This window comes from Sebastes umbrosus, chromosome 16 (genome assembly GCF_015220745.1).
Source record: "Sebastes umbrosus isolate fSebUmb1 chromosome 16, fSebUmb1.pri, whole genome shotgun sequence".
Taxonomy (NCBI): Eukaryota; Metazoa; Chordata; class Actinopteri; order Perciformes; family Sebastidae; genus Sebastes; species Sebastes umbrosus.
The window spans coordinates 12,440,567-12,458,293 of record NC_051284.1 but is presented as its reverse complement, the minus strand read 5'-3'; the positions used below and the strand labels follow the sequence as shown (position 1 = coordinate 12,458,293).

The 17,727-nt window shown below is 40.7% G+C and overlaps 4 protein-coding genes across 14 annotated transcripts in view; 2 read left to right on the top strand and 2 right to left on the bottom strand.

Annotated features, from left to right (window-relative positions):
• Positions 1-98: 98 nt before the first annotated feature.
• Positions 99-3,931, bottom strand: zbtb8os (zinc finger and BTB domain containing 8 opposite strand). Its single transcript, XM_037746860.1, has 7 exons — positions 3,657-3,931; positions 3,349-3,373; positions 2,514-2,635; positions 2,310-2,392; positions 1,519-1,571; positions 648-684; positions 99-438 (listed from the first exon to the last, which is right to left on the bottom strand). Exons 1-7 carry the CDS (start codon positions 3,736-3,738, stop codon positions 352-354), a joined length of 489 nt encoding a protein of 162 aa, XP_037602788.1. The 5' UTR covers positions 3,739-3,931; the 3' UTR covers positions 99-351.
• On the top strand, positions 3,897-10,266 carry LOC119474675 (histone-binding protein RBBP4). Its single transcript, XM_037746853.1, has 11 exons — positions 3,897-4,029; positions 5,234-5,381; positions 6,133-6,278; positions 6,902-7,075; positions 7,189-7,304; positions 7,483-7,643; positions 7,770-7,896; positions 8,021-8,098; positions 9,203-9,337; positions 9,426-9,536; positions 9,689-10,266. Exons 1-11 carry the CDS (start codon positions 3,912-3,914, stop codon positions 9,749-9,751), a joined length of 1,377 nt encoding a protein of 458 aa, XP_037602781.1. The 5' UTR covers positions 3,897-3,911; the 3' UTR covers positions 9,752-10,266.
• On the bottom strand, positions 9,612-15,112 carry LOC119474677 (syncoilin-like). Of its 4 annotated transcripts, none has more exons than XM_037746859.1 (6): positions 14,905-15,112; positions 13,061-13,145; positions 12,409-12,909; positions 10,777-11,187; positions 10,581-10,705; positions 9,612-10,504 (listed from the first exon to the last, which is right to left on the bottom strand). In XM_037746859.1, the coding sequence occupies exons 3-6, from the start codon at positions 12,889-12,891 to the stop codon at positions 10,459-10,461; spliced, it is 1,065 nt and encodes a 354-aa protein (XP_037602787.1). In that variant the 5' UTR covers positions 12,892-12,909; positions 13,061-13,145; positions 14,905-15,112; the 3' UTR covers positions 9,612-10,458. The 4 variants fall into 4 exon arrangements, with proteins under 4 accessions (XP_037602787.1, XP_037602785.1, XP_037602786.1 ...); XM_037746857.1 differs by having other exon boundaries at positions 13,065-13,145; XM_037746858.1 differs by lacking the exon at positions 14,905-15,112 and having other exon boundaries at positions 13,061-13,880.
• The window catches only part of LOC119474673 (uncharacterized protein KIAA1522-like), a 33,988-nt gene continuing 31,326 nt past the window's right edge, over positions 15,066-17,727 (top strand). For 7 of the 8 annotated variants that reach the window (XM_037746850.1, XM_037746849.1, XM_037746846.1 and 4 more), the window contains exon 1: positions 15,066-15,317. The gene's annotated coding sequence lies outside the window, so the exon portion shown is untranslated. The remainder of the gene's footprint in view (positions 15,318-17,727) is intronic. The other variant, XM_037746844.1, reaches the window with a different exon arrangement.

Below are 17,727 nucleotides of genomic sequence, written 5' to 3'. Positions count from 1 at the left end.
AAACTGGGTTGACAAATGTGTTAAAAACCAAATACAGCATTCTAAATCAGTTTTCCTTTACACTATTTCCCTGGTTTTGTGATTTCTGAAATGATACAATTCATGAGTGTCATATCATTAATCTGTAATCTATCAGTCTATCAGAGAGCCCTTCCATTCTACTATGTGCACCCGTAATCACACGAAATGTTGGGAAATGCTCCTGACAGTGAACAGTTCACCTTAAAGTTAAAAAAAAAACAGATTTTACAAGTCAATAATCAGTGTCTTAGATAAAAGGCCACTTAAATTGGCCAAGTAGATATTCCAGTTCCATTGAACCAGGAGAGTGGTCTGCCTCTGGAGGTATCGTCAGATATCAACGATGACAAATATCTCTGGTTTTTCGTTATCGTGGACCTGCATTGCGGAGTATGTGATGGCTTTCACCTCAGTTCCCTGGATTTACAAGACAGGACATAACATGAGAATCAACGCACTGCAATTATGTATCTTTTATTATTCATTTTACACAATTCTCCTAAAAGTGTCAATGATATAAAAAAAAAACTTAAAGGTAAAGCCCTCTTTACTTTTATTCCATAATGTTATTATATACAGAATTATAATCTGAATAAAGTGTGGTCTTCACAGTTTTGCTGTCTTACCTGTGGATGCTTTGGCAGAGAGAATTCTTCACCCCAACTTTAACAAACAAAAGAAAAATCACCATATGAGAGAACAGCTTACAGGACATAACTAAAATAGAAAAGTAAGATTAGATAGCTGAAGGATAAAATCAAAATATGAAAAAGATAAGGGGGGGGAACACACAAGGTTGTTTTTACAATCTGTAGTAAAAGGTGTGTTTAGGAGAGAGGAGTCAGCTGCGGTACTCTGAGGTTTATATGTCTGAAGTCCCTTCTAAACCGACGAACAGTCACCAGCAGAAAAATTATGACAAATGACCACAAAGATGTGGTTAATGTAGAAACATACAGTACTCCTCCACCTTTGCTTTTCTGACTGAGATTGGGGTCGCGGTCTGCTCTTTACAGAGAGAAGCCCGGTAGATCAGTGATGTACATTTGTAAGAAATATACAAGGAAGTGCCAGTCTGGAGATGTGCGAGTGATCCCCTCGTCTCCCGCAAGCATGTCACCTCCTATTCACTTTGTTGTGGGTATTTGATTGATCCTCGTCTGCGAGGTCTGCATGTAAGATTTCCTCCGGAAAGCATGATAGGAAAGTCTTGTGGAAGTGAGCTTGTTTTGATCAAAAGTCGATTTGCTGGGAATGACTTTAGTAACAGACAACAAAAAAACACAGGAGACACCAAAACATTGTGACTGCATGGCATCATCATGATGTCTTATCTATCCATGAAGTAAGGCTAAAAACTGAGGCATTGAACTGCAAACATGTCCACTTCACATGTGAGAAGTAATTTTAGGACAACCACTAATTTTTAACGTGTACCCATCCCTGTTCTGCTATAACTTTTTTTGTTATTGTGAGGTGGTAACCAAACTTACTCACCCAATGGAGCGGATCTTGAAGTTCATTCTGTCTATGTGCAAAACTTTGACCTCCTAGTGGACAGATGGAACATATAATTGTGTCAGGAGATTTACATAGGAAAAAAAATACTTAATAAACAAGATCTTTATAGTCTGTCCATCATACAAGAATCAAAATATGTTATGTAAAAATGCACAGAAAGGGGTCTAGACGCTATCCCAGCATACAGTCCATTGCAGGGCAAGCACAGTTAGACAGTCCCTCATTGTCGTACCTATGTTGAGTTAACAGTCTCTAATCTACACCCATGTGGACAAGTGGATAACAAACAAACTCCCCAAAGGAAAGACCAGGGCCCAAATAAAACTATGGTTGTTCTTGCTGTGATGTCACCAGCGCTGCAATTAACTATTATTTTCATTGTCGATCAATCTGTTGACTATTTTGTCAATTAATCGATTAGTTGTTTGGTCTATAAAAGGTCAGAAAATTGTGAAAATCAGTGTTTCCCAAAGCCCAAGACGACGTACTCAAATGTCTTGTTTTGTCCACAACTCAACGATATTCAGTTTACTTTCATAGAAGAGTAAAGAAACCAGAAAATATTCACATTTAAGAAGCTGGAATCAGAGAATTATTACTTTTTTTTCTCCAGTAGTGCTGCAAACTGATTAATCGATTATCAAAATATTTGGTGATTAATTTAGTAGTTGACAGCTAATCGATAATCGTTGCAGCTCTAGGTGTCACCATACCCACCTTGGATGGTTTTCTTTAAACTACATACAAAACATGACCAACATACTCACCCTGGGAACAAAGAAGAGATCTGCACAAAACTTGTATAACCAGTCGTCTAGGAAATGGAAAAGAAGAGACTCCATGTCGTCACCTTTTGAGAAGGGAAAAAAGTATACATACTAGAGTTTAGTTTAGGTGATCTGGATCTGGCAACATGATTGATCCAGGTATAGAAAAAGGTTGATTGATTGAGACGCTGTCTGTACTCTCACCCTCTGATTCCACTTCAACAGTGTCAATCGGTTCCACTGTCTCTGTGTCCGTCATGTAGCCGAACATGCCCATGGCAGACTGCTCGAAGGCTTCCTCCAGAGAGTTTCCCCAGGAGTGAATCCTTGGGAGAGAGAGAGAGAGAGAGAGAGAGAGCAACAAATAAAATAGTGATGACTACGATTTGAGCACATCACTCCGTTTTTAGCTGCACTTCACTGGTTGCCTGTCAAATTCGAGAATTGATTTTAAGATTTTATTATTAACTTTTAAAGCTCTGCATGGTTTGGCACCGAGCAACATCACTGAGCTCCTTACACCCTATGTGCCACCGCGTAACCTGAGGTCCTCTGATTTGGCTCTACTGGCTATACCCAGGTCTAGGCTGGTGACTAAGGGTGACAGGGCCTTTGCCATCAATGCACCTAGACTGTGGAACAGCCTACCTCAGGACCTCAGGTTAGCTAGCTCTACTACCAATTTTAAATCTCTTTTAAAAACCCATTTTTATAAAAAGGCTTTTTTAACTCCGTAATGCAACAGCTTGGTGCACCTTTTCCCCACACCTTGTCCTCTTTTGGCTTATGTGTAGTAACTTATTGTTTTGATACCACTGGTTATGGGTTTTAGTTGTCTCATTATTTGGCCTTTATGTTTTGTTCTTTTATTGTTGTTTTTATTTTGTCTGTATTTCATTGTATCTGTGCAAGCACTTTGAAACTATGTTTAGAAAGGTGCTATGCAAATAAAGATTATTATTATTATTACTGAACAACAGAGAACATTTGTGAGATCTGACAAACAACTTTTTACCAAGATATCAAAGAACACACTCACTGTACATCTGCTGTATGATCCAGGTCTGTAATAATAAAACACATGGTGACATGATTAGTTAAGACATGCTGTTACACCAGCTTATGAGAGAGACAGAGGCAGAGGCAGATATGACATTACACGTTTCAAAAACTATTTATGGCACATGTCACTTAATTTAGATAAACAGTTTCATTTAATTGGAGTGGGAACATAACGCTAGCTACAGTTGGAGACAGTTTCTCTCACAGTTTCCACGAGTAAAGTGACAGGCTAGTAAACGAGCTAAGCTAGCTAGCTACATTATTTATCATAACTTTCAGACTTACATTCATATTTCTTGTTGATTTTTGGGTATTTAGACTTTATAACTTTCTGTGCCTCGGTCAGGTCCAGCTCACGGTCGTCCATCGTAGCTGTATGTTTGTTAAACGCTTTAAAAGAGGACCAAAACAACTTTTTACTATCTCAGTGTGTTGCAACCACAACATGTATCAGAGGAGGGCGTTCCGGAAGTAGTAATGTGTCGCGGTGACGACTTCCTGTCGGTTTTTTCTTGAACGCTGATTGGTCCGTCCTGTTCTATGGAGTTGGCGCCATTGCAAGCCACCGTGCTGTCTCTACAGAGCACTCCTCCTAACAATTCCTACTCTTTTGCCAGTATTAGTGGTTTAAACCACGACACAATGGCTGATAAAGAAGGTAAGGGGTGTTCGCTTCTTTGTTTCTGAGTTAGCTGCTTAAAGGTGTGTGTGTTTGTCCAGAGTGAGAGAAGAAAACACCAGTCAGGCAGGATGAACCGGTGGTTTGTTGGCGCGCCAGTCAGCATCACCTTTCATTGTTAAACACCAGCCAGCTAGCTGGTAGCTGAGGTTAGCTGCTAGCAGGCTGCCTATGCAGGGGGTTTAATTTACTGATACACGTGTAGTAATGTGTTGCTTAGGCTCTGCCTCATGGGGTTGATTAGATTATAAAGATACCTATAGACACATGTGTTATCTTATCAGCAAAATAAACCTCACTGCTGTCAATTTAACAAGACTTTTCTCAGTAAAGTAGAACTTTTATGTCACTCTCATATCCTCTATTCAGTCCAGGCAAATTAGATGCTGCATGACATCATAACATAACACACACCATCAACCATAACAGCCTGTTCTCCCTCCTTTATTTAACCAGGTAAAATCAATTGACAACCAATTCTCATTTACAATGATGACCTGGCTAAGAGGCAGCAGCAATAGTATAAAAACACAGTCCACACAAGCGACACAAACAGCACAGATACAGTACAGTATGACAAACATACAGTATGCCATGACAAGACATGAGAAAATGGCTAAAAACAGCATAGGTAAACGAATAGGTCAGAAATTAATAAACACTATGTAGAAAAAAAGGTGGATTACTAGATGTTCTTCGTAAAATTGTAATGGAAGAGAGAGAGAGAGAGAGAAGTGAGGGCTGGTCAGCAAGTACAGCAGTCAACTATGACTTGTTGCAGCTTTTGTTTGAACATGTTGAGAGATGTGAGTTTGAGTGTTCTACCTCTGGTAGAAGATACAGGACCCCCAGCAGGACTCCCACCAGCAGACTGAGGAACAGTTTTTTCCCCCCGGGCCATCAGACTTTTAAATAGATAACTCATACGACACCTTCTCACACAAAAATATATCTTATACTGTATATGTTCTTAATGTATATGTTCTTAATATGCCTGTATATGTTCTTAATATGCCCTTGTACAAAGTATTTCCTTTTATAATTGTAATATAAATTATTATTTTAATGGAGCTTCCCAGCAAAAAGCATTTCACACGATTGTACCTGTATAACCGGCGTGACAATAAACATGTTGAATCTTGGATCTTAACTTTGTGTTGTTGCTAAATGTTACTTTTTGCAGCTGCATTTGATGATGCTGTGGAGGAGAGGGTGATCAATGAGGAGTACAAGATATGGAAGAAGAACACCCCATTCCTCTACGACCTGGTCATGACTCACGCCCTGGAGTGGCCCAGCCTCACCGCTCAGTGGCTGCCTGATGTCACCAGGTGAGAAGGGGGGACCTGCTGCACCTTGACATCCACCAAAACATGACACAAGAGTAAGGCTGTGTATTGGCAAGAATCTGGCGATACGATATGTACCATGATACAAGGGGAATGATACGATATATTGCGATACTGTAAGAAGCGAGGTGATATTCTGTGATTCTTTTAAAATTTTAGGAAAACTGTCATAGTATGAAGAACACACTAGAAATAAACCATTTTAGAATAGGCAAAAATAAATACTGCATGCAAAAAACTGCATGGTTTTTGCCCCAAACTGCATGTGATTAGCATAAACCGGGCATGTCTGTAAAGGGGAGACTCGTGGGAACCCACATATCTTGAGGTCAGATGTCAAGGGACCCTGTGAATATCGCAATGCCAGTTTTTCCTCGCCAACATTTTAACTTTGGAGCGTTATTTAACCTTTTTCTCAAAAAGCTAGTATGACATGGTTGGTACCAATTGATTCCTCAGGTTTTCTAGTTTCATATGATGCCTCCAGCTTTAAACTGAGCCCGCTACAACCTCCGAAAGATCAAATAGCAGCCGGGCCCGACGGAGGGCCACCGGATTTTTAAGAGGTTAATTAAAAATCGATAGTGTTTTGCAGAATCAATACAGTATCGCACAACATAATATCACGATACTTCTGTGGATCAATATTTTATAACACCCCTACACGAGACGAGGGATCACATTTTTTATTAATGAATACATGATACATATTTGAATTCTTCCTTCTTCACAGGCCAGAGGGGAAAGACTACAGCGTACACAGGCTGGTTTTGGGAACACACACATCCGATGAACAGAATCACCTTGTAATCGCCAGTGTTCAACTCCCTAATGACGACGCCCAGTTTGATGCATCACACTATGACAGCGAGAAAGGAGGTGAGGGATAACGTGTGCAGGGGAAGACTACGTGTACTATATGTTGTGTTGCACAAAATAAATGGATTGATGTCAGGGCTGCACAATTAAATCAAATATTAATCGCAAATCAAGATTTTGGTTTCCCACAATCAAATGAACATGATCGACTGTGATATTGAAGTTTAAAACGTGTGCCAGAAAACTCAGCTACATATCAAATCAAGTGTAATTGTAATCTCAATATTGATCAAAATAATCGTGATTATCAATTTGGCCATAATTGTGCAGCCCTAATTGATGGATAAACTATGTTTTCAAATGGTGCTGACATTGAAAATCATGATGCAGCTAGGCCATTCAGTTGATATTCAATGTCATCAAATTGTCTCAAAAAAAAGTTCTTGTATTTGAATATTGTGGCTCACAGTTCTTCTCAATGAATGAATACATTTAAATCTTGCTGAAATCTTTAATGCTTCAGAAAATATGGGTACGTATTTTTGTTTTGGACTACATTTAAGTTATTAAAATGCAACACTTGCATAGAATATACCATTTAACATGCTCAGTAGAACAGAATTTTATTCGACACATGCTCATTTGCAACAGCCATCATCTTACGTAACTGTTGTTTATTTCAGAGTTTGGAGGTTTTGGATCTGTAAGTGGGAAGATAGAGATTGAAATCAAGATTAATCATGAAGGGGAAGTGAACAGAGCCCGCTACATGCCTCAGAATCCTTGCATCATCGCCACCAAGACCCCCACCAGTGACGTGCTGGTCTTTGACTACACAAAGCACCCCTCCAAACCTGGTACGATTACAACCAAAACACATTTTTCTGAAGAGTTTTCAAAGGTCTACAAAAAAATTAGTTTTTGTTTTCTTCAACATTTTTTGTAACATTGATTTTATTTAATATGGAAGACCCCTCTGGAGAATGCACACCAGATCTGAGGTTACGAGGCCACCAGAAGGAGGGCTATGGCCTCTCCTGGAACCCAAACCTCAGCGGCTGCCTCCTCAGTGCTTCTGATGACCATGTAAGCAACTTGTCACAACATAGCTGAACTACTCCGTCTAGTGTCGCCTCTCTTCCTGTTTTACCTGTTTAACTAGCATCTTCGGTTTTCCTGTGGCTCATGTGAAGTTTTTAATCATCTGTTGTTTTTTTTAAATTGCTGTTAATACATTTTCTAACCCATCTCTGCTCTTTTACAGACAATCTGCCTATGGGACATCAGCGCTGGGCCCAAGGAGGGAAAGATCGTGGATGCCAAGACCATCTTCACAGGCCACACAGCGGTGGTGGAGGACGTTTCCTGGCACCTGCTCCACGAGTCGCTCTTTGGGTCCGTGGCCGACGACATGAAACTCATGATGTGAGCAGCTCTTGAGTTGGTAACAAAATTCGCTAACCGCTGTGATGACTCACGAGAAACAAAGTTGTTGTTTAGTCTCAATTTTTTCCTTTTTAACAATGGTGCTTTTGTCTGCTTTTGGCACAGCTGGGACACGCGGTCCAACAACACCTCCAAGCCCAGCCATGCAGTGGACGCCCACACCGCCGAGGTCAACTGCTTGTCCTTCAATCCCTACAGCGAGTTCATCCTGGCCACTGGCTCTGCAGATAAGGTGGGTCAACTACTCTTTCTCTGTAGAGCTGTTAACATAAGATGTTGCTATCCAGTAAAGCAGGATGTGTTCTTATTTAGTATTGAGTTGAATCAGTTGAAGCTGGAGCTACTTTTCTTTTTAGACTGTGGCTCTTTGGGACCTGAGGAACTTGAAGCTGAAGCTGCACTCGTTTGAATCTCACAAAGACGAGATCTTCCAGGTAAGAAGTGACCCTCTGGTCAGCTAAATTTAGCTGAAATGATTTGATGCAGATCTGGAGTGATGTTGGGCTTTAGATGTTGGCAAACAAAGCTACGTTGCAGATGGCAGCCGTTAAACGGGCTGTAATGTAATCCTTTGTATCCTGGTACCGTCAGTTTATGTCCACTAAAAATACTTGTTTCTGCCACTGACAGGCTCAGATCGTTATAAGTGTCTGACAACATTATGGAAAAGACCCCATAGAGAAATGAAATGTTTTTCTTACCTTTCGCTTGAGCCGGTCTGTTTGTTGCGTCGTGTCCACATCGTCAAAATATGCGAAATATTCAGCTATGACTTGAAAGTCTTAACACTAAGCTACGCTTTCTGTACTCTAACACAACAAACACCGGCACTCCTCTCTCCATTCTCGCTCACATTTCCACCGTTGTCTTCCCGCAACAAGACACACGACACAATAACAAAAATAGAAAGTGAAAGGTAAGAAACAAATGTAATATTTCTCTGAAGGTTCCTTTCCATAATGTTGTGAGACACTTCTAATAACAATCTGAGCCTGTCAGTGGCAAAAATAAGCAGTTTTATTGGATGTAAAGTGTTTACATTATAGCCTGTTTAGTGGCTACCATCTGCAGCGTACTCGCTCAATATTTTATTTATTCATTTATTTGACAGGGACAAATACATGCAGGCATTGTTACATTTAAATAAAGTGCAACCGATGACCAATTTCAGAAGATATTGTTCCTATTAGACACACAAACATGGGAAAATAGGGTCCAGGTTGACAAATACCAGAGTTAACCTTTAAGGAGTTTTTTAGCCCATTAATCATGTTGTGCATTGTGGCATATCTGCCTTTTCAAGCACACATGACACTCCTGCATAGACCTAACTTCTGGCTGTTTGACATCAAACATGTTACACTTGTTATCCATCTGATTTGATTCAGATTAGCCATCGCAAATAGAGGAATACTCTATTAACCAACTGTTGGACCAGTTTTAGTCTTGTTGATTGTGGCTATTTTTTTTTTTTTATGTTATGTTTGTGGAGCACTTAGTCGCAGAAATGTAACATCTGGCCCATCTCTACCGAACAGGTCCAGTGGTCTCCTCACAACGAAACCATCCTGGCCTCCAGCGGCACCGACAGGAGGCTCAACGTCTGGGACCTCAGTAAGATCGGAGAGGAACAGTCGCCGGAGGATGCTGAGGATGGCCCTCCTGAGCTGCTGGTCAGTTGGGACAAAAAAAAAAAATACTGTGTGTTTTTAATTGAATGTAAAGTGCTGTAGTGATCCCTCGTGCTCTGTTTCTCTCTAGTTCATCCATGGAGGACACACGGCAAAGATCTCAGATTTCTCTTGGAACCCCAACGAGCCGTGGGTCATCTGCTCTGTATCAGAGGACAACATCATGCAAGTCTGGCAAATGGTAAGACCTTTGTCACACGGTGGGAGCGTCAGAGATACAGTATATAAAGAACAATTAACAGACACAGCGTGGATAGAAATTTGAAGTGCATTTATTAACATTGAACACCAGTTACAAGTTATTAATCTACTTTTCAATTGTTTCTTCTACAGGCTGAAAATATCTACAACGACGAGGACCCAGAAGGTGCTGGAGATTCAGAGGTCCAAGCATGAGTCCAGTCTCCACATCTCTTCATTCGACCTGCTCATTAAAAATGGATCCATTTTCAAGTGCTGTTCGCATAAGCAGTAATCTCTTTCTCACAAACATTCTGGGCAGCAGCGTTTTTTGTAGAATATTGAAGGAATATAAAGCTGCGTTGTCATCATGTCGTGACGTATTTAAAGTGAGTCTGTACTGGTCAGATTTTTAGATCTTTTTTAGTTTTTCAAAACTCCCAGTGCTCAACTCTGGCTTCACAGATGTGTCCGACATTCAGGTTTGCCTTTCGATGGTTTTCTTTCTTTCTTTCATTCAGTTGTTTAGTTGTGCTGAAAAAAATTCTATACAGATCCACTTTTATTAAAATTGTACATATTGTAGGTTTTTCTTGTATTTGCTTGATATTCATATGAATTTTTCAGATTGTGTCACTTATGTGTGTTTTTTTTTTCTCTGCATTTGTTTTTCTGTGCTGCGTCTGATCTCTTGTGTACTTAAGTATGTTCATAATAAAATATTTACAGTAAATCTGTTTGCTTTGTTTATTGGCACAGCATGCCAGATGTTAAGTTGGAGGAAAGAGTAAATTCTGTAGAAGCAAAAAAATACCAAGTTTGAATTATTAGCTTTTATCTTTTCTATGTTAAATGTAAATTCTGTGCCGTGGTTTGGTCTGGTGTAGATTATCAGCATGAAAATATCAACTGGAAACAGAAAATTAGGGATCCTCTTCTGCAGTGGTTTCACTGGGTTCATCGCAGCCTCTATAAAACATACATTTCTTAGTCACTTTTTAAAAATCCTGATGCTTAAACAGTAAAAGGTTCCGAGTAAACCTACCTCAACAATGTCAGCTCTTTTAAAAGGCTGTCATTACAATCCTCCACATCTTTCTTAGAATTTCTTTCAACCTCAAACTCCACTTCTAGTTCTCTCAGAGTCTCTGTTAGTTTCTCCACCGTCTCCTGAAAAGTGGAGAAACATCTTAGTCTAGTTTCACCAAATATCCTTTTATATGCTTTATGTCCTACTGTACCTTGTGTTGTGTGGCGCTCTCCTCCCTCTCCCTCTCCATCAGAGTGACCCTCTGCACTAAACAGGCTCTCTGCACCTCCAGTCTCTGTAAGTCCTCTCTCAGGGGCCCCAGGCGGGCCCACAGGTCCGCAGCCAGCTCCCTGCTCTTTCTCAAAGCGTCCTCCCCAACCTGCCGTCTCCTCAGCAGGGCCATGAGCCGAGGCTCGTACCAGCCCTCCAGAGCCCTCACGCTGCCGCTGAGCCGCCGCTGCAGCCTGACAGATGCCTGCCGGCACTGGCTGACGTCACTCATGGCCCTGGGCCTGCAGGGTTTAGAGGCCTGTTCCCTCAGGGTGTTCAGCTGGTTCTGTTGGGCCTCCTGGAGCTGGGACAACTCCTGGGTCAGATTTTGGATGTGGGCCTTGAGCTCCTCCTATAGATGGATGTAAAAATTGATTAAAGCTAGAATTACCGCCTTGTGGTTGTATGCCTCCACCAACCAGTCAAGTTACAGTGTACATCCATGTCTGTCCAAAATGTCATCACTTCATTATTTTATCCTATTAAACATTTGTGTAAAATTGTCATAATTAGCATATGAATTCTTGAGTTATAGCCAAAAACCTGTTTTGTGAGGTCACAGAGCGACCTTGACCTTTGACCACCGAAATCTAATCAGGTAATATTTGAGTGGGCATTTGTACGTACTGACAGACGGACAACCCAAAAACATAACGACGACTGCCGCCGGCGCGGAGGCATTAAACTAACATAATTGAGCAAAGCTACAGCAAACCATGTTTTTGCAGCAAAATGGAGAAAATATATTTTTTTAATTTATACCATTAACATACAGAATATAACATATTAACAATATACAACCTATTTGAAACATCTTACAGACATTTACTAACATGCTGTTCTGGTCATACATTTTTATATTTTTAAATGTTTAACTTACAAAGTGTGCTACATGTTTTCAGTTCCTCACTACAACTGTTTCATAAATTCACGACTTAATAAAATACAGTGATATTTGACTGGTCCTTTGTTTCTTAAAACAAACAAACTTTTGCCACATGTAGTCATTTACATGTTAAGTTTGTATGTATGTATGAAAATCATATTTGTATTTTTTTCTATGTATAATGTCCTCATACTTCTACACTGTAGGCTACGTATTGTATGGGACTATTATAAGTGAACAATATAAGGTATATAATTATGCTTGATGACATATTGTACAGTATTGCAATAGAGACATTGCTGCTTCAACATAATTTATATGTGGTCTCCAAACATACGTACATATGTAATGTATTATAGTTATCACTCCCAAAATGTTGATTTCAGACACTCAAGTTTGGTTTGTACATTTTATAATGATGATAATTAGTTTCCTGCTGCATGCCTCACATTCAGCATGGACCCCTCATATTGCTCACTGCTGTTTCTTGCACATATTAACTTTGTCTGTAATCTTGGTTTTTAGTATTTGCTGAAAAACTGGTTGTTCACTTGGGACAAATTAAGATAAAATGATTAATTTACAGAAGATAATAGATATGAAAGAGGCAGAACAAAGCACAATTATCTGCTATAACCTGCCACAGTAAATGAGTCTTCCAGGCGTCGTCCATCCAGTGGTTCCTACCTGTGTGACAGCAGACTGAGCCACCTGGTACTCCTGCTCAGCCAGCGTCACCTGGCTCTGGATGCAGTCTCTGGCTGTGGCAAACAGTTTCCTCTTCACCTCCTTCACCTCCTCATAAACAGCGACATAATCCAGCTGAGCCAGCGTGAGCAGCCTCTTTGTCTCCCCCAGCCTCCCTCTCAGGTGTCCCACGACTCTCAGGATGGGTTCCTGCAGACGGAGGAGCTCATGTATCAGCTCGTTCCTCTGCGTCTCCAGATGGGACACCTGCTGGGTGCAGTGGTCAAAAAGCTGCCCCAAGTGGTCCAGGACCTCCTGGTCCGTTTGTAGTGTGGGATGTGGTGGGTACTCTGCCAGGGGAATGATTGTCTCTGTCTCCGAGTCAGTATGGCTGCTGTCTGTGACATCCTCAACACGTCCCATGTGTGAGTCCTCAGTAGATGCCATGTTTTTCCCATCCTGTGTTGATGTTTGATTGTCCATGGCCTTCTGAGAGACAAGCTAGAAGAAAGGAGGAGAGAACAGCCATTAATCAAATGACATACAACAATAACTGATGAGATTGGGGTTTTAAAATCCCTCTAATCTGGTCATTCCCTTTAGGTTGTTTTGCATAAAAAAGCAATGTAATGAAGATTTAATCATTACTTACTTACTTTGTTTAGAGATGATCGTCCAGACAGCTATGAACACAGTTTTCTTTAAACTTTAAGGACAGCTCTGCGGTGTGTCTGTCTCTAGCAAAACATAGGCACACTTTGTGTTTATTAATAACACCGGAGGCACAGGGGAAATTCTATCTAAGACTCTCTCATACCCCCACGAGGGGTCACAAACTGTGTCAGTGCTGAGGGCAGACTGGCCTACATGCTCTGGATGCATCAGCTAACACATGTCTGGACCAGCCTGCAGAGAGAGCTATATTTATACAGCTGTTTTTATGTGCATCTAAGTAAGTAGTGACAACATGACTGAAAAGTGTTTTCTAACTTTCCTCTATACCTGTTTGCCTCAGACTACTGCACAGGCAAGCAGAGGTGGTAACATTAGCAGGCCTATTCTTTTAATAGTTTCCTACAGTGTTGAGCTCAGCTGCCCAGAAAGTTTGCATGATTCATATAAACAGTATTTGTTTGTAGTGTTTTGCATGCTGCCTGTCAAAATACTCACACACAAAAGGAATCAAACTTATACCACCACACACAAGGATACACAAGGAGTAACTGCATTTTGGGAGATCATATTTAACAAGCATTTCTGAAAGTTATAAATAGTCCCTTTAATATAATGAATCTGCCATCGTGGCAGGTGGCCTGAAATTTTTACCTGCCACAGCAAACATTTACCCTGTATTTGGCAGGTGGCAGGTGCTGATTTCATTCCCTGGTTGTGTATATAAACAGTTAATATCCAGATGTGCATACTCATTTAAAACATTTCTTAAGGAGACATTTCTTTGCATAAAAAAGGCTGGAAGTGTGTTACAGTTTTTCTCAATTGTTTACACACAAATACTGGTACTTGACACACAATGACCACAACATGTAACTCATGCACCAACCCCCTGAACCAATTCTGCTAAACTACAAGCACAATTCCTGCTTTACACTCAAATTGCAGTTCTAAAACACACTTTTTTCAAAACACTACACACAATTCTCTGCATTTGGCACAATTTTCATGAAGAAAATCTCGTTTTCACAAGGAACACACTGTCATTCAAAATTCTAAAGTCAATTGCCCTACTATGCACACTGACTCATCACATGGGCAAACACCTGTCACACAGTGTTACAATTAGCAATCAGTTGATGCTTTTCATGGCTGGATTCGACATGCTAAGCGATATTTCCCCCGCTGCTTGGTCAGGGAAAACATTGCTTGTGATGTGGATGAGGTGCTGTGGCCAGACCGAAACAGAAGAGAGGATGCAGCATAGTTTTTTTTTTTGTTTTTTTTACTGTAACTGTATACAGTAAATTCTTCTGTTGTTTTGTATGTAGACCACTGTATGTGCAACTTTGTGTTGGTTGGGATGTACACTGTGTACATTGTTTTTGTGGGGAAAATAAAATATATTTGTTACCGTGTATTTGTGTGTTCTGAGTATAAAAACAATATTCTAAAATATTTTACAACACACTTATGTATGTACTGTCTGTAGTAACAAAAAAAAGGCCTAAGTCATTATGATGAATGGAGAAGAAGTGTTTTCCATTCATCATAGTGTTTTACATTGAGCACATCAGTGTTCAACTGGTTCTTATAAATGTCTATTCATATGATGGTGTGTGTGTGTCATTTGAAAACAAAATACCATTTTGAGAAGAAATAACATTGTTTTGAATGTAAAGTTTCATTTTGCAGGAGAATTGAGGGGTTTTGCCCATTGTGTGTGTGTTTTTTGATTTGTGTGTAGAGTTCTGAGAGTATGAGGCATGCTTTCAGAAAATGTGTGTAAACAATCGAGAAAAACTGTAAAAGTGAGCTCCTCACCCTCCTCCCCTTTGCTCTGTGATACCTGTAGTTCCTCCGTCTCACCACTAGATGTCGTCACTGCACCAAAACCGCAGCCGCTCTGTCGCACCTGAGCGCGCCCAGCCTCCTCGCGACCAGGTGGGAGCTGCTGCAGGTCGACGGAGACTTCTCCTCACTTCCCCTCCGCGGTCCACCGGAGCGGACACCGACACACAGCGCTGACAGCAGCCGGGAGAAGTTATCATATAGCTCTACATCCAAACAACACCAAACCCAGACTCCAGTCGCTTCCTGAAGTGCTTTTCACACGGAAATGGTTCACCTGAAGTTTCCCTTCGGACGCTGAGAGTTGTTAGAGTCGGAGAGGAAGAAGGACGCTTCAAATGGAGAGAGGCTAAATCACTCCTTCTGGATCAGACAAGTTCATCAAGGTAGGAGTAAGCTATAAAAGTTGCTTTTCTTTGTTGTAGTTTTAACAGAAAAGTGCAGTCACATGTAGGCTTTACATATCTTTTAATTCCTCCTTATATAAAGCCTCCCAAACTGTGCTTTAACGTGATAAATAGTGTAAAAATATACTTTCAAAAAGTTCAAATCACAGTAAAATGACACCAGGATCGACTGAATCAACTTTTATAAATAAAAGTACATTTCCAAGTGAAGCTCTTATTAGTTTACTACAGTTGCTGCAATATATATATATAAAAAAAAAATATAAAATCAGGCTTTAAGATAAAGAAAATAGTCCCTACAGGTAAAACACAGTGTTCCACAGTGTAATTAGATAGAGTGAGGTGCAAATGGGTGTCAAGAGATCCAGGTTGAGTATAGGCATGCATGGAAAAAACTAGGTGTGGGAGGTTTGCTTAGTTTGGCCTTCAGGGATCCCAAGCAGGTAATTTAAGACCTGTAGTGCTTCTCTCAGCTTATGACAATGAAGACTATTGTTGTTTTTCTTCCCCTCAATGACCCAGCAGCAAATGACTGGTGCTCTGACACTTTGGTTATCAATGACAGACAGTCTGCTCCTCTATATTGACCCGCTGCCTGTTGATTAACCTGGCACAGATAACACCTCATCTCTGTTTGTCTCCTGCACTTTGGACTGAAATCCAAACTTTTTTCTGAAAACCCTGCAGCACTTCCAGCGATCCATTCCTTTTTTTTTTTCCAGGTCCAATGCCTTCACCTCTTGTACCCTCTGGTAAGGTGAGGCTGAGACACACAGCCATTTGTTTAGAAAGGGTGTGTCACTTACCGGTGCTCCTTCTTCTTCGCCAGCCTGCCAAGCCAGGGCTTGTACCCATGGAGATTGCAGGTGTGTTATGTAAGCATCAGAGGTACAGCAGAGACTGCCGGATACATGAGAGTCAGAGGAAGATCAAGGTAGAGAGACGGGGAGATGAGGGATGGGACGGAATAAGGAAGTCAGTGGAAAGTGCATCCTGTATTTTGGTGCAGCCAGGTACTGTTTTTTACTGTGTGTTCATCCATCAGTGATGGAGTGGCATCTCAGTGGAGAAAAAGCTGTTGGTCAAGAGAAGGCAACAAGAGGAGCAATTGGTGTTGTAATGCACAAAGACACATGATTATGTGTGTGAGCAAGTGATGTGTGTGTGTCATGCAGGAAACTCCTTCCTGATGAGTGGGACACAGTGAGTGTCTGTTAATCAGAAGGATTAGCTGATGAGTAACTCATCAGTGAGTCCTTATCAACACATCTGATAAATCTAATCAGTAGCCGTTATAGGGCATGATGGCATTTCAGATTTCTCTACTGTTTTCTTGTCTTTATAAGATTTCACATGGTCTAAATGGAGGACTTTTTTTTTATTCCCACACTACATTTTTGTTTGACAGCCGTCCACTCAGGCGACTGTCAGACTGAGTGAACTACAGACCGAAAGGATTTAGTTTTTGTTTTGACTGGGGTATAGAGCAGAGACTCCGAGATGCCAGGATGTATTTTTAAACCCCAGTGTGTCCAGCTGTGTTTGCCTTCGCTGCTTGCGAGCTGGTCACCGCTGCTGCACAACACTTTCTTTTTCACCCCTGACTGACTTGTCAGTTCAGAGGTCCTAAGCTCCAAAGAGACTGCAGTCCAGACGTAGACCACTGGTAACCCCTGGAAGCACAGCAAACAACACGCTTTATAGAGTCTGTGCCACACTGTCTCTGCTGGCTAGAAGACGCCAGAGAAAAGTAAAAGGTGCTTTATTGTTCTGTCCTGTTTTTGGAAAGAAACAAAGAAGTAAACAATGGAAAGTAAGAATATAGGGACTCAAACAGTGACATTGTAGGAACTGACCACATTTTACTGTCCAACTTTTAACTGAAGATACTTACTAAGATCAACAATTGGACCAAAATGTGTTTGTACACTTAGGTCACATATCAGGGAGGTGCACTACTTATGCATTGTTAACAACTACAGTATATCAGCAGCTCAAAATATTGGCGCTGAAGCGATTAATCAATTCATTGATTAGTCCATCAGCTGTATCTGTTTTCATAATCAATTAGTCATTCAAGTCCTTTTCAAGCAAAAATGCCAAAAAAAAACAAACACAAAACTCTTTGGGTATTGGACTGATTGTCACATAAAGCACTGAATTCAAAGACACCCCTTGGACTATGGGGAAATACGATGGCTATTTCATCACTATTTCCTGACATCGACGAAGTGATTAATCAAGAAAAATATTAGCAGATTGATCATGAATGAAAGTGATTGTTAGTTGCAGCCCTAAATAGAAACATTTTAGGCACAGTAAGACTGTACTCGACCAAGGAAATCTTAGTTGACTCACACTTGTACGATTTGTCGTCTAATCGATTAGT

Coding starts and splice junctions, on each gene's coding strand:
- zbtb8os (XM_037746860.1), bottom strand. CDS start 3,738: ATGGACGACCGTGAGCTGGACCTGACCGAGGCACAGAAAGTTATAAAG. Junction 1,572..2,309: donor ATCTCTTCTTTGTTCCCAGG/GTGAGTATGTTG, acceptor TCTGTCCACTAG/GAGGTCAAAGTTTTGCACAT. Junction 439..647: donor CTCTGCCAAAGCATCCACAG/GTAAGACAGCAA, acceptor TTGTAAATCCAG/GGAACTGAGGTGAAAGCCAT.
- LOC119474677 (XM_037746859.1), bottom strand. CDS start 12,891: ATGGACAATCAAACATCAACACAGGATGGGAAAAACATGGCATCTACT. Junction 11,188..12,408: donor CTCAGTCTGCTGTCACACAG/GTAGGAACCACT, acceptor ATCCATCTATAG/GAGGAGCTCAAGGCCCACAT. Junction 10,706..10,776: donor AGAGCGCCACACAACACAAG/GTACAGTAGGAC, acceptor TCCACTTTTCAG/GAGACGGTGGAGAAACTAAC.
- LOC119474675 (XM_037746853.1), top strand. CDS start 3,912: ATGGAGTTGGCGCCATTGCAAGCCACCGTGCTGTCTCTACAGAGCACT. Junction 7,305..7,482: donor TCAGTGCTTCTGATGACCAT/GTAAGCAACTTG, acceptor GCTCTTTTACAG/ACAATCTGCCTATGGGACAT. Junction 9,338..9,425: donor ATGGCCCTCCTGAGCTGCTG/GTCAGTTGGGAC, acceptor GTTTCTCTCTAG/TTCATCCATGGAGGACACAC.